Here is a 16,164-nt window from a genome sequence, read left to right on the forward strand (position 1 = left end):
AGGAAAAGAAAAGAAAAATAAAAGGGCCCATTATAGTTAAACCAATCCAATGTGGACATAAACGTTAGAGCTCATACTGGAGTAGTCGGGGGGGGGGGGAGGTATCTCTTTACTCACACACTGGACCCACCACGTTCTGAACTCCCCTCGAAGACCATCTTGAACGAACCGGCTCTCTCAGGAGTATTGGCCCTTCCTCCTTAGAGCCATTCATTTACACAAAGCACTTTTTGCAACGGGGATTCTCCTTCCAACAGCATTCTGCAGCACCCTCCATTGTGCCCTGCTCCACGGCTCCCACCAAAACACCCTAACCCTGACTACTATACTTCAGAAAACTATTCCCCTCAGCTCTCTCGAAGCTTCCCTCACATCCCACAATCCCGATTGGCTGAGTCACATTCCTAAGTTGTTCAACAAGGGTCCTTATGTTAGCCAAAGCCAAAACATACTTTCCAGCATGGCACACTGCTTCTACAGAAAACTGCTAATATAAACTACCTCACAGCATAGCAGTGAGAATTTTAGCCAGGGCATTACACTCATTTCTAGATATTGTTGGAAAACACTCCTCTGATGCAGCTTAAGAGGTTATTACTATTCCGAAAGTGCATAAAAATGCAAGTTGACGTGCTTAATTATCCCTCCATTTTGTTTCAAGCTTAAGTGCTTGCAGGAGGCCTCATAACTCCATTAGTCTAGTCCATTTCCCTTCACAAATGCTGCCTGTCCCAGTGTGTTCCTCCAGCATCTTGTCTGTTGCTCCATACATCCTCAGTTTTCAAATTCAACAAGACTTCCTCTCTCCTTGTTGTCATGCTTTGTAACTTCAAAACATTAAGCTAGTTCAAAGGAAGACATGGGAGTCCAGGTATTGGGGTCTACCTTCCAGTTTACTGTAAACAAGGTGGGCACTTATCTCATGGTAGTGTGATGACATATGCATCAACACAGTATAATATATAATGCAGCTACTATGCAAAGACATCCACAGCATGGTAAATTTTAAATTGTCCCACTCAGGCTGTAAAATTTCATCACTGTGGAGGCTTTCCTACACTTATACCATCTTTCCTGATGGGGGGGGCAGGGTGGTGTCAGTGGGGAGGATCACTCTGTTTGGCAGGTGAGACTTGTGGCTGTGAAAACAATCTCAGGTTCTCGGGCCTCTCCCGTGGTGGTTGTATGAGATGATTCTGAGACTGCAGGAAGTGGTTCTGACAGGTCTGAACACTTTCTTCTTCCTTCTTCTTCTTCTAGTTGGTGCATCTTGATCTTGGAAAGGTGTATTTAGTTCACTGGAGTATTCACTTACTTTTCACTCTGTTGCTCCCTTTACGATCTGATCGCACCTCTTAGTTTCCTCATCCACAACGTCATCAGACGAATCCTCTGTTTTCATATCTCCATTGACTCCTTCCTTTTTGGCCTTCCATTCATCCAGCTGGGCTTTAGTCTTTGCATCTACTTCAGTGTCCCAAAGAAGATCAGTGAATGTCATTGTTAGCCCAAATAATAATTAGGTCAAATTGAACTTCAGAGCTCAAACTTATTTGTTAGCTCAAATGTTTCCTTGATAACTTAAAGTACTTGTGGTAATAAAATGCAGATTACAATGGAAAATGTACTTGTTCATAATGTCTATAGAAATCTATTGTACTGAAGTATTACCTGCCATAATTGGCTCTGTAGGCAGTCAAGTCAAACACTGGGCCTGGTGAGCACCTACGAAATGCACTCTGGCACACTGGAGACACCACAGATCAAGTCCGATTACTATGGAAAGACCCCAGAGATGTGGGTTGGAAAGACAAAGTCTCCTACCGCTGGTTTTTGCAGCATAGACCCCAAATTGGATATATCAGGTAATGTGGGCATTTATTCATCTTTCATAAAGTAGATTCAGACAGTTCTTATTAGCATGATACACATAAAAACACTTCCTAACTACACATACATGCACAGAGTCAAACCATTTAGAACCTACTCCAGAAAACAAATTAATTCATAATGCAGCTCCTGATGAGGGAATAAAATACATTTATCATTTCCTATCTCACCATCCTGGATGGCCGCAGAGGGCTCTTACCCCTACATCTGTATATGCAAGTTCTCTTCATGCATTTAGCACTCTGTCTTCTCCAAATTACAGGAGAAGTTTGAGGGATGAACCCATTTCTGTTACTTTCTGTTACATTTTGGGTAGCCTCCAACCTGATGGCATGAACATCGATTTCTCAGGCTTCCAGTAAGGCCTCCCCCCACCCCGTTTCCCTCTCTCATGTTATCTCCTTGCCCGCCCGTTGCCTCCCTGTGGTTCTCCTTCCCTCCCCCTCCCCTTTGTTGTTACTTCAATGGTCTTCTGTCTCTTTCACCAACCTAGCTCTTTGCTTCATCCCTCCCCCTCCAAGTTTCACCTATCGCATGGTGTTTCTCCCTCCCCTTTCAAATCTACTGTTCAGCTTTTTCTCTCCAGTCCTGTTGAAGGTTTTCAGCCGAAAACGTTGACCGTGCTTTTTCCCATAGATGCTGCCTGGCCTGCTGAGTTCCTCCAGTATTTTGTGTGTGTCGCTCGGATTTCCAGCATCTGCAGATTTTCACTTGCCTGTTACATTCTTCTAGGTTTTCCTTCTATTAATTTGAATCTCTTTTTGCCCTTGTCTGAAATAATACCTCAAATCAACTTTTCTCAGGACACTTTTCTGAAAAATTGCCCCTAATTAAATCACTTCCAAGGCTTTAGTTTTTTCCTGAAACTGGAGATTTTTATCTCTCTTGTATCTTCAGTTACCCACAACTAGACACTGATATAACACGTGCCTTGAGCATGATCTGTTCTGTAGGATGTAACTATTGTGGCAATCCTTAAGTGTTTTCTTGGCTTTATTGATTACAGCTTTAAATAGAATGGGATCATTAAAAGACAAGATGACAAGACTAGATTTGATTTTATCTGTTACAATAAAAATCACTGGAAATGCTCTGCAGTTTCTGCTTCCTGTGTTCATTGTTTAACAATTATCTGGATTAAATTGTATAGATTTACCTACTTTCTGAATCCTTCACATCCACTGCCATTCTCATCTGAGTCATTTGCATTGCAAATTGAGTATCCAATTTACAGACTCTGTAATTAGCAAGAGAAAGCAATTAAGGAAGTTTAACAAAATGTCTTCCAACCATCCAACAGCGAGCCACAGTGTTTGGTGCATCCTTGCAGAAAGATGAAATATTTCATATTCATGACAAAAAGAATGATATACAGTATGTCCCGTAGAAGGATTATCTTCCACTGATGAATTAATGTCTCTTGTGCATGGATTTTTTGTGGGTAAGAATATTTCATGTTTGTTCACAAGATTCAACAAAAGGGGGTTGGAGGAATAAACAGGGGCCCCGAGAGGTAAAGTTTTCTGCCAGAGGAGATGGTGGAGGCAGGAACAGTAACCACTTTTAACAGGCATCTGCTGAAAGAGCAGGGCATAGACGGATATAGATTTAATGCAGACAAGTGGGATTAGTGTGGACAGGCATGATGGTCGGCATAAATGCAGTGGGCCACAGGGCCTATTTCTCTGCCATACAATGGAATATGGTGCTGTGGTGATTACTGTGATGTTATTACAGCGCCAGAGACCTGGGTTCAATTCCACAGTTGTACCTCAGACTACGTCCACACTAGACCGGATAAATCTGTAACTGAAGCTTTTTCTCTTCGTTTTGACCCTCCATCCACACGGAAACAGCGTTTTCCTCCCCCGAAAATGGAGCTTTTCTGAAACATTCTCCAGAGTGTTTAAATCTGAAAACGCCGGTTGGCCGTTGTAGTGTGTACGGGGTATGCGGCTAATTTTAAAAACGCTGTCATGACGTGCTGGAACAAATGGTGGCCGCAGTGTAGCATTTCATTGTTTTCTTGAACACAACCTCCAACACCACAACATCTGACAATAGATGTGTAACATCCTAATGTAACATTGTATGGAAATACAAGATAACACTGATGCAGACATGTTCTATACATTTAACAAGGTGCTTTATTAATGTATTGCTTGTGCAAACATTCAATAGATGCAATTGTCACTTTTGCCCGGTAACTCGTTTCATTGCACATGTTAAATACAGCAAAATAATACAGAAAGACATGGCAAAAGTAAAGGCAAACAAATGAGGTAACAGCAAATTTCACTTTTGCCCAGTAACAAGCCTTATTGCATTTAGTTGTAGCTGTCGTCCCTTTCATCGGTGAAGAGACAATGGCTGTAGGAAATGTTTCTGGACAAACGCGCACCAAGCCTTTCGTTTGGCAATTTCCTTTTAAGTTTTTCTGGTCTGTAACTGGACAAACGCGCACCAAGTATACCGTTTCCTCTTTGCTTGTTTTCTGTGTGTCCTGCGCATGCCCAGTAGGAGGAGATTCGCCCTAATACCCGTTTTAATGTGGACGGAGGTATTTTCAAAAACACCTGGTGTGGACTCCTATCGTTTTTACGTGAAACCGGCGTTTTCAAAATTATCCAGTCTAGTGTGGACATAGCCTAAGAAGCTGATACGTTCTCACGTGGGTTTCCCCTGAGTGCTCTGGTTTCCTCCCACATTTCAAAGACGTACAGTTTAGTAGGTTAATAGGTAACATGAGTGTAACTGGGTGGTGCACGCTAGCATGCTGTATCTCTAAATTAATAAAAAACAAACAGACCCTATGACTCTAACTTCTTAATACAATTCGGCCATGGCAGGACACCTGTAGGGTGCTTGTTCTATAAATATTTTAGCTGTTTTAAAATAATAAAGTTAAGAAATGAGTAAAGTTGAAACACAAACTTGCTGAAGTTAATACTGTAGTAGAACCCACCATTCATTGCATCATTCTGCTCAATATTTATGGCATCACTTGGAATTTGATACAGAAATTGTTACTGTTCATGCAGGACGAGCATATAGGGACTCTCATCGACTCTCCAGCCAATGTAAAACAGATGACAACAGTCCATCTCATAAACCTTACTTCACCCGGCTTAACTGATCACTATGAAAGACGAGGGCTGTCCCGGGATATTGACTAAAGACAAATCCATTCAGTAAAAGCTGAGAAGAAATTTCTTCACCCAGAGGGTTGTCAATCTTTAGAATTCTTGGACACTCAGCCATTAAGTTTATTAAAGGTAGAAATTGTTCATTTTTTTGGGAATATTAAATGATTCAAAAAAATATATAGGAATGTGCAGGTACATGGAAATAAGGTCAAATATCAGCCATGTTCTTATTAGATGGAAAAGAACGTTCAAAGGACCAACTGGTCTGCTTCAACTTCCATTTTCTTTATGTTCAATCCACACAATGATGGGACTGTTCTTGCATGAAACTCTTGGCTGAGTAGCAGGGGCATTGCCATTGCAACATTTCCCGTATCATGTTATCTACAAGTAAAATATGTTTTTGAAGTGCAATCGGATAACTCAAAGAAAGTTAACCCACTTCCTATTGGCACAAAGCATTGTAGGAAATTTCACTCTCCTTCAGTGTGGTTTGTAGCATTGTTCAAATTTATTTTTTAAAGTTGAGCAACACACTCAAAAATGTGGCGAAACTCAGCAAGTCAGGCAGCAGCTGTGGAAGGAAATAAATATTTCGGGCTGAGCCATCATCAGGATGGGAAAAGAAGGGGGCAGAAGCCAGAATAGGAAGGTGGTGGGGGAGGGGAAGGAGTACAAGCTGGCAGGTGATAGGTGCAACCAGGTGAGGCCCTTTCTTTTAGTCCTCATGACGGGACTCAATCCGAATTGTCGGCTTTTCTTCCCCTCTATTGCCTGACTGGCCAAGTTCCTTCAGCATTTTGTGTGTGCTACTTAAGATTTACAGCATCTGCAGAATCTCTTGTGTTTATAATTTTAAGGCTGAATTTTTTGTATCAATTAATAAAATTGACAGGCATCAAATAACCAATTGTTCCATTTGGACGGTCAGAGGCCCCCCACTGCACTCAATACCATCCCAACCACGTCTAATGCTCAAGTCATCTCTTGGGGAAGTCATAAATGGAGATTAATTCTGGGATTGATAAAAGAACAAAATACACTGGAAAATTGCATTCAAACCCAGACTCCCTCAGGCAATTGAAACCAATCCAGGCGATGACATGAACCAATGCTATCTATTAGGATGCTTACCACCTATGGGTCAGAGTCTCTACCCCAGCCAGGAACTAGTCCAGCTCTGTGTTGAAGGCCCATGGGGACCCAGTACTCTCAAGTGTCCTGCTCCAGCATTCAACAGAGAAAAAGATAGTCATACCTATTCCCTCTATCACCAGGAAGAATCCAAAGTGTCTAAAAGAAGGATAATATAATCTTCTGAACTAGGAATAGGGGAGGAGACAAGTCAGCTGGGCTCAGAGAGTAATTCTGCGAGTTAGGAGCAGATTATATTGCTAATTGGTTTATCACTGTCTCATGGACCAGGATACAGTTCAAAACTTTGTTTTGCATGCTATCCATGCGGGCCATTCCAAATTTGTAACTGGCATTATTGGAGAGTGTGAGTTCATTGGTCCAGAAGGTCATATAACCATGGAGTATCTCTGAATAAATGAATAAGTTATTGGATACAGTACTGTGCAAAAGTCACCATATATATATATCTACAGTACTATAGTAATTTTATGTATTTCACTGTACTGCTGTCACAAAAAACAAACAAATTTCATGACATATGTGAGTGATGATGAACCTGATTCTGATATGGGTCTTTATTGTGGACTGAGAGTGGGAAGGGGGCAGGGAGAGGGGAACCATGGTTGGGAAAAGGAGAGAGAGATTTTTTTTTTAGGGTGGCGCAGTAGTGTAATGGCTAGAGTAACACTTTACAGTGACTGGGGGTTCAACTCCACCGCTGTCTGTAAGGAGATTGTATGTCCCTGTGACCACAAATTTCTTCCAAGTGCTCTGGTTTCCCCCACATTCCAAAGATGCAGGGGTTGGTAAGTCGTGGGTATGCTATGTTGGCGCCACAAGCAGCTGTCTCCAGCACATCCTCAGACTATGTTGGCTGTTGATGCATACGACACATTTCACTGTATGTTTGAGAGTACGTGCGACAAATAAAACTGATAATTAATCTTGAAATCATTAACACAGGTAGGTAGTACAAAGGGAAAGGCAGTACAAGAATGCAGAATATTGTCTTACAGTTACCGTTGCAGAGAAAGTGCAGGGCAGGTAGACAATAAGGAGCAAGTGCCGTTACAAGGAAGATTGGGAGATCGAGAGCTCACCTTCACTGTACCAGTGGTCCTTTCAGGCCCATTTATAACAGCAGGAGAAGCTTTCCTTCAGCCTGGTGGATCATGGTTTCAAGTTTTTTGTATCTTCTTCCATATGGAAGGGGAGAGAAGAGAGAATGGTCAGGATGGAAGGGGCCTTTGATTATTTTGTTCTTTTACCAAGACAGCAGGAACTGTAGAGAGGGTAAGTGGAGGGGAGGCTGGTTTTTGTGGCAGTCTGGGCTGTGTCTGCATTTCATGTAGTCTTGAGCAAATCCCAGTCACCCATTTTCTAAATCCAATATTTGGCCTCGACTTCATTTGAACTATACTTGTAATGCCAAGGGTTATAACCTCCAGGACGCTGGCAGCAGACTTGGCTCAAACATTAGTGCGGAGAGGAATGGAAGGCCAGCTGGAGGCAGGCTATTAGATTGGAAAGTGGTCAGGAGGTTTCCGACTGGGGCTTTCTGCAGCCTGTGGTATTAATGTGGGCCCTGAGGCACATAGAGGCCCAAGGGCTTCAGATGCTGGAATCTGGAACAAAATTAAACTGCTGGAGGAAGTCAGCTGGGCAGGCCATGCCTGTGGAGGGTTACATTTACAGTCAACACTTCCGATCAAGACCTTTCATCTGAACTGGTAGTTTGGATGAAGGGACTCAATATGAGATGCCAGATGTCCATCACTCTCCACAGATACTGCCAGATCCAATGAGTTTTTCCAGCAGTTTGTTTTGTTTCCGAGGATCACTTCTCTTCTTTCCAACTCCCCATTCTGTGACCTGACGAGATTAGTTTTGAAATAAGCCACTCGTGGTTGGGAGGGCATTGATGGGGAAGTACTATTTGTCCTGTTGGCTCACGAGGAAAGCCAGAAAGGCTGTGCGCTTTCAAGGACTGCACTTTCAGAGAAGGTTACATTAGAAACTTTCAGCTTTATTATTACAGTTGGAGCCAAACCACGTACTGGAGCAGGTTAACTCCTTGTTCCCTGTCTTAACTCCTCTGAATTTGTAACTCTGTAGAATCCAGCATTGAAACTGCATTGTAACAGTTCAGTTGTAACTCTGGATTCTACCCAACGGTTTTAGAAAATTGTTTAAATATATCATGTTTACAAAAAGCAGATCAAAAACGCACCAATGAATTAAGGCCTATTTAGGAGAAAACTAGATAAAGGAGTGGAATATTCCGGAATGAGGCGGCATGACGATCATCAACAACCAACATAGACCAGACAAACTAAATGACTTGTTACTGTGCTGTAGAGGTTATGACCACACGGCAACTAAAGAACTCTGCTATAGAAATTTATATTAATTGCCCAGAATTTCTAATGGGATAATCAGACAATTTTTTCACTGTTTCCAGGATCAGGGTTCATACTTCGTCATGTATGTTTCCAAAACTCAGCTCACGATGCAAGATTGTTGTCGCCTGTAGGAGCCACGAACCTACTTTCTGTCTGTATATTGTGCATTCATTATGGGTAATTTGTCATGCGGGCTGGGATCTGGTAGAAGCAAGTGAGCACTGTTGTGTATTCACACTTTGTCAGATTTGTCAGGGAATGAGTCAGAGGTGATTTTTTTTGTTGAGCACTTAAATATGCTATACGCTAACTACGCTAGCTACGCCAATTAGAAAATTATTAGACCACTTATTTAATTACACGATTATACGGCTTATTTTGTTATATTGCTAATTTTAGTTTCGTTAGTGTTTTTTTTTAAATCACTATAAGGTTGTTTGTCTGTGCCAGTGTCGTAATAAAGGATCGAACATACTTTCTTCGACTCGGAGCTGAGTTATTTTGGTAACGCATCAACTCCCCTACTCAGTCTCTCCATGGTTTTAGTTGGTTTTCAAGTAACGTCATCTTATCAACATCTGTTTTCTTGTGATCTGTGGAGAGTTCTGAAATGGTTTTCTATATTCAAAGCATCAGGCAAGGTTTCATGACAGTTAATCATTATGCTTTTCTCAGGGCAAGGTTCTATGAAGGTTCCGATCTGGTGGCTGATTCCGGGGTTACTATAGATACGACCATGCGAGGAGGTCGACTGGGAGTGTTCTGCTTCTCTCAGGAAAACATCATCTGGTCCAACTTGAAGTACCGTTGCAATGGTAAGCAACAGCTTGTCCTTATGGCAACCTCTGTATTATCACCCAAGTACATATGGAGCAGCCCATCAGTTAGGGTACAGCTGTAGCAATCAACTTTCACTATAGTAAGTTTGGAAATTGTGACTAGTAATTTGTTGGGTAGAACCAGATAGAGCAAAGCTGTCAAGTTTTGATTTTAAAAAATTCAGTTATTAATGTTGGTTAAGGAGAATTTACCACAATTTACGGTTTACATACAAGTTATCCAATCAAAATGGGTGACTTAAACAGCTCCAATCAATCTTGCAATGACTGCTCAAAAACCCAAGAGCAAACTTCAATAAGGACATAACCTGAGCAAGTCTAGGAAGGAAGTACGTGCAGACTAGGAGCCAGGCTGTGTGGAGTCCCAGGCTGAACGAGCAGATCTCAGCTGCTGGGCAAAATGGTCACGAGTTAGGGTGATGAAGGAATGAGCAGAGGTTCCCCAGAAATCAAGCAGGCAACAGCAACATGTGATCAACTCATGGGGAATTCAGAAACAGAGGACATTATTACCATATCTCCTCCATTAACAAAAAAAAAATCAGCAGAGAATGTACTACATGTGGCAGACAGTAAAATCCCATCTTCCCCAGAACATACAGGTGTAATTCCACACTGCTGTCATAGACAACATCCTCATATCAGCTATTACAGTCTCGTTTGGTGCAATATCCTCTCACATTAAACGAAAACTACAGTGAACTGCCAAGCTATGACATTGGCTGAAGTCTACCATCACTGTGCACAGAAGCAGGTAGGAAAAACTACTGTGGGCACCACAAACTCCCTTCTGGAAAGCGTTAGTGCTGTTGTTCAGTCGTGACCTCATGGACTATAGGCATAGGGTTCTCATGGCAAGATACGGAAGCAGATTGCCAAGCCTTTCTTCCACGCAGACGCTGGGAACTCAGGACCATCTGCTTTGAAGTCCAGTGCTGATGCCACTACACCACCAGCCAGAAAACACAACAGGTCTATTAAAACAAAAAACTTCACACCACCTTAAAAATTTCTTCCCCCAGGTGCCAAGATTGGACTCGTAAGCCACTTGAGAGCCTGTAAATAGATCAACAGAACGAAGACCGTCATCCTCGACCTCGAGGGACAGCCACACTGTAATCTCATCACCCATTCTATTTGGCCTCCTCCTATCTGTTATCTCAGTCACTGCAGTGCAGACACTTTAAACCACTTTTTATAATGTTATTTACATTCCAAGTACGTGCCAGTGTTTATGTACAGTATTTAAGCACATTTTATCTCCTATTCATCTTTTAGACCATTACATTTAATATATTTTTTATTCTTATAATTGTTAAATGTTGCTTTTTGTTGCATGTGGCACCACCACACCACAGCAAAGTCCTAATACATGTAAATGTATATGGTGAATTAATTTATTGCTTCATCCTAAGGAGCACTTACCACAGCTATTCATTATGGCTGATTTATAATTCATCCAATGAAAATGAATGACGTAAACAGCTCCAGGCAATGTTGGCATGACTCAGTGAGGGCAGGGATGAGGAGGAATTTCTTTAGCTAGATGGTGATAAATCTGTGGAATTTTTTTGCCAGAGATGACAGTAGGGGCCAAGTCATTGGGTACAGTATATGATTAGTAACGGCATCAAAGGTGATGGGGAGAAGGCAGAAGAATAGGGTTGAGAGGGATAATAAATCAGCCATGGTGCAGAACAAGTTCGATGAGCTGAATAGCTTAATTCTGCTCCCACGCCTTATGGTAACTTGTGCGACTCTTGGAAGGGAGTACGTGCAGTCTACGAGCCAGGCAGACTCTGTGAGGGGTCCTGTGCTGAACTAGAAGGTCTCACGTAGGATACAGCGCCTGGGAAAATGATGGAAGAATGGGCAAAGGTTTCCTACAAATCAAGCAGGGAACAGGAATGCGTGACCAACTCATCAAGAGTTTGCAATGAGGGGACATAGTTTCAGAATAATGGATTAAGGACGTTCCTTCTCTGAGAGAGCCAAGGAAATCTGGGATTCTCAAGCCCCAGCAAGCTGTGGAATGTGGCATTATTGCGTATATTCATGGCTGAAGTAGATTTTTGGACTACAGGGATCAGCCAAAAAGTAACATTGTGGTCAAGTTCAGATCAGCTATGAATTTATTGAAAAATATGGGGATCATCTATAAAAACCTGAAGTGAGAGTAAATGCCTTCTGTCAAAGATTATGAATCTTTCTTACACAAAGGTCATTGGAGGCAGAGTCTTTGTATATTTTTAGGGGTGAGATAGGTGGATCCATGTTGAGCAAGGTGGCAAAAGGTTACCACAGGTAGACGGGAAGGTGAAGTTGAGGTTATTACACAGATCAGCACGATCTTATTAAATGGTAGAAAAAGGCTTTGAGGGACCAATTGGCCTACCTCTGATCCTAGTTCCTATGATCCTACATACAATTGGGTAGTGAGATGATGAGGAGAAAGTGACCAAGTAATTATGGGAGAATTAGAATAGCAGACAAGGCACACATTGACAATATTGAACAGTACAGCATAGGAAAATGCCCTTCAGCTCACAATGATTTGCTAAACTAATCAAATTAATGACAGCTAACAAAACTAATCCCTTCTGCCTGCATATAGTCCATATCCCTTCATTCTCTTAATGTTTATGTGTCTAAGAGTCTCTTAAACATCTGGTCTGCATCCCAGAGTGCTTAAGGAAGTGGCCCAAGAAATAGTGGATGCATTAGTGATAATTTTTCAAAACTCGTTAGATTCTGGACTAGTTCCTGAGGATTGGAGGGTGGCTAATGTAACCCCACTTTTTAAAAAAGGAGGGAGAGAGAAAGCGGGGAATTATAGGCCGGTTAGCCTAACGTCGGTGGTGGGGAAACTGCTGGAGTCAGTTATCAAGGATGTGATAACAGCACATTTGGAAAGCGGTGAAATGATCGGACAAAGTCAGCATGGATTTGTGAAAGGAAAATCATGTCTGACGAATCTCATAGAATTTTTTGAGGATGTAACTAGTAGAGTGGATAGGGGAGAACCAGTGGATGTGGTATATTTGGATTTTCAAAAGGCTTTTGACAAGGTCCCACATAGGAGATTAGTGTGCAAACTTAAAGCACACGGTATTGGGGGTAAGGTATTGGTGTGGGTGGAGAATTGGTTAGCAGACAGGAAGCAAAGAGTGGGAATAAACGGGACCTTTTCAGAATGGCAGGCGGTGACTAGTGGGGTACCGCAAGGCTCAGTGCTGGGACCCCAGTTGTTTACAATATATATTAATGACTTGGATGAGGGAATTAAATGCAGCATCTCCAAGTTTGCGGATGACACGAAGCTGGGTGGCAGTGTTAGCAGTGAGGAGGATGCTAAGAGGATGCAGGGTGACTTGGATAGGTTGGGTGAGTGGGCAAACTCATGGCAGATGCAATTTAATGTGGATAAATGTGAAGTTATCCACTTTGGTGGCAAAAATAGGAAAACAGATTATTATCTGAATGGTGGCCGATTAGGAAAAGGGGAGGTGCAACGAGACCTGGGTGTCATTATACACCAGTCATTGAAAGTGGGCATGCAGGTACAGCAGGCGGTGAAAAAGGCGAACGGTATGCTGGCATTTATAGCGAGAGGATTCGAGTACAGGAGCAGGGAGGTACTACTGCAGTTGTACAAGGCCTTGGTGAGACCACACCTGGAGTATTGTGTGCAGTTTTGGTCCCCTAATCTGAGGAAAGACATCTTTGCCATAGAGGGAGTACAAAGAAGGTTCACCAGATTGATTCCTGGGATGGCAGGTCTTTCATATGAAGAAAGACTGGATGAACTGGGCTTGTACTCGTTGGAATTTAGAAGATTGAGGGGGGATCTGATTGAAACGTATAAGATCCTAAAGGGATTGGACAGGCTAGATGCAGGAAGATTGTTCCCGATGTTGGGGAGGTCTAGAACGAGGGGTCACAGTTTGAGGATAGAGGGGAAGCCTTTTAGGACCGAGGTTAGGAAAAACTTCTTCACACAGAGAGTGGTGAATCTGTGGAATTCTCTGCCACAGCAAACTGTTGAGGCCAGTTCATTAGCTATGTTTAAAAGGAAGTTAGATATGGCCCTTGTGGCTACAGGGGTCAGGGGGTATGGAGGGAAGGCTGGGTTCTGAGTTGGATGATCAGCCATGATCATAATAAATGGCGGTGCAGGCTCGAAGGGCCGAATGGCCTACTCCTGCACCTATTTTCTATGTTTCTATGTTTCTATCTCTTCCATAACTGCTTCCAGCTCAGACCCTGGCAGCACATTCCAGGCACCCAGCATTCTGTGTAAAACAAAAACTTGCCTGCACATCTCTTTTGAACTTTTCCCCCTCTCACCTTAATTGCACTCCCTCTAGTATTAGACCTTTCAAAGATAAGAAAAAGCTGTCTACTCTATCTATGCCTCTTATAATTTTCAGCCTCTATAATCCCTCAGCCTCCACTGCTCCAAAGAAAACAACCCTAGTTTGTCCAACCTCTCCTTATAGTACATGTCCTCTAATCCAGGCAGAATCTGGTAAATCTGTTCTGTACTCAAACCTCTTCTGTACTCTCTCCAAAGCCTCTGCATATTTCCTTATAATGTGGTGACCAGAAATGAACATAATACTCCACGTACAGCCCAACTAGTGTTTTATTAAAGCTGCAAGTTGACTCTCTGACTTGAATTGATTAGTTTGATTCCCTGACTTGAATTGATTACTTCAACTCCCTGACTTGAATTGATTACCTCGACTCATAATGACAGATACTCCTTTGGTCTTCTTTGCAACCCTATGGACTTGCTTGGCCACTTTCAGGGAGCTATGGGCTTTGGACTTCAGACTTCAAGATCTTTCTGTACAGCTACATAATTAAGGCTGCAATCTGAGGGAAACGCTGTCTGCCACTAAACCCATCAAACTTCCTATGTCTACAATAATTTTTTCTGATTTATTTAATGATTAGAAACAGCAATCAATGGTTCACTTAATTTGTGCATAATGGAGTTTCCTTATAACCTCCCATTTCTAGTTCTGAAAGAGGCTATTCAACATTGATAATCTGTCGTTCTCCTTTTAGATAAAGATGGAATTGCACCCTTTTATGTTTTTATTCTAAATCAGTTTTTCCCAACCTTTTTTAGTCCAACACCCCCTAAAGCACCTTTATACTTGCCAATGCTCCTCTTAGGCACAATATAGTTTCCAGTGCCCCCAAAGTGTAAAAAACACGTCTACCATATACTACCATGAGAAAAATGATACTGCTTTAAATTTTTTATTTGTCTTTAAACCTAGCTTACACAGTACCTGTGTGCTGTACAGCAGCTTCGATATCAATGTGATCCCTGAGCTTGATGGTTTCTAGCTAGGCATGTCACATGTCAGTTTCCCAAACTGAGCAAAAATTCAACCAGTTTTACCAGTAAAGAAACATTGTAAGCAATGGCCTTTTGACAGCCAGCACCCTTAATTGTGAAGAAGCAAGCGGTCAGACTCTTCATCGTTATCTTGGCAGAATTGGCGAAATATTCTGCTATTTAATGGAAGAGCTTTAATTTTGTTGATAGCAGATACTACAAGCGTCAAGCTTGAAAAAGAAAGGTTGCTAGCTGAGGTTTCTGGCTGTAAGATGTTGATGATGAATTACACAATGGATTGCAAACAGACTTGGAATTTCTTTTGTTCATAAATGCCAATAAAGCAGCATAGCGACCTGTCATATATGGTGCTCCACTGTTGCGCAAGAAATCATGTTCCTAATCGGAATACTTTTTGAGCTCATCGTGAATTGATTCTCCATTGATATTTGTTTTTAACTTTTTACAAAAGAGAATGTCTTCCTAAACATTTTTTGTTAAATCACACATCTGCCATCTGGAATGCCGTATTGTCTCGCACAGTGGACTCAGCTAGTTGTATCCCAAATTCTTTTTTTATTGTAGCTCTGTGCATAATTGATACACATTGTCTTCACTCATTTTGTCAATACGACGAGCTACAGAGTTATTACTTGGAGGAATTGATTTTAAAATACTAATAACGGGATTAGAATTCAAAGCTTCACAGTGTTCGGACTCAGAGGTCGCAATATTTATCCATCATTAACAGGGCTATATTAAAATAAAAGATTAACACAAACTGAGAGTGCCTATCAGATGTTGACGATGGCAGTGTGTTGACACAGATGCAACGATGGCAGTGGCATACAAAGGAATAGTAAGGTGAAGATGAAGACAATCACAACAGCGAAAATTACGTTGACAAGGATTCAGACTGGAATCTGAACGTTAGTCGGCGTAGAGCTGATGTTCGGCAAGCTACCTTTCCCCCAGTTAGTGCGACTGACCAATCATGGAAGATTTCATAATCACCAAGGTGCTTTCTGACCACTCATATGAAGCCGAGATCACTTTGAACACCTGAAGAGGAATCCTCTGGGTTGACAGGTTCACAGATTGGCTCTATTTTGCCATTTGGTTCCAAACCAGCGCTGTACCGTTGCGCAACCTGTTTGCTATAGATATGTTGAGGGGGTGTACTTGACTTACCAACTGTTAAATTGCAAGTCAAGGGGAACTGTTGGGCACCCTGGTTGCTAATTTATACATCCCCAGTAATGTCTGTTGGATGAGATTTACTGAGTTTCAGATGCGTTGTGACAACGAGTGCTCACTGCCCGCAGAGCTATGGTTCTTCCTGTGTTCCAGTGCCTCATCCTTTTTTGTTTGGTCAGGTTGGTCAGGTCTTGTGCCTC

General features: G+C 42.0%; 1 protein-coding gene across 1 annotated transcript in view; it reads left to right on the plus strand.

Moving 5' to 3' along the window:
* thbs4a (thrombospondin 4a) overlaps positions 1–16,164 on the plus strand; it is a 146,975-nt gene that overhangs the window by 126,500 nt on the left and 4,311 nt on the right. The window contains exons 20-21 of the mRNA XM_063049334.1: positions 1,693–1,865; positions 9,251–9,390. Of these exons, the coding sequence (XP_062905404.1) occupies positions 1,693–1,865; positions 9,251–9,390 (313 nt within the window). The remainder of the gene's footprint in view (positions 1–1,692; positions 1,866–9,250; positions 9,391–16,164) is intronic.

Source organism: Mobula hypostoma, chromosome 5 (assembly GCF_963921235.1).
Source record: "Mobula hypostoma chromosome 5, sMobHyp1.1, whole genome shotgun sequence".
In the NCBI taxonomy this organism is placed as follows: Eukaryota; Metazoa; Chordata; class Chondrichthyes; order Myliobatiformes; family Myliobatidae; genus Mobula; species Mobula hypostoma.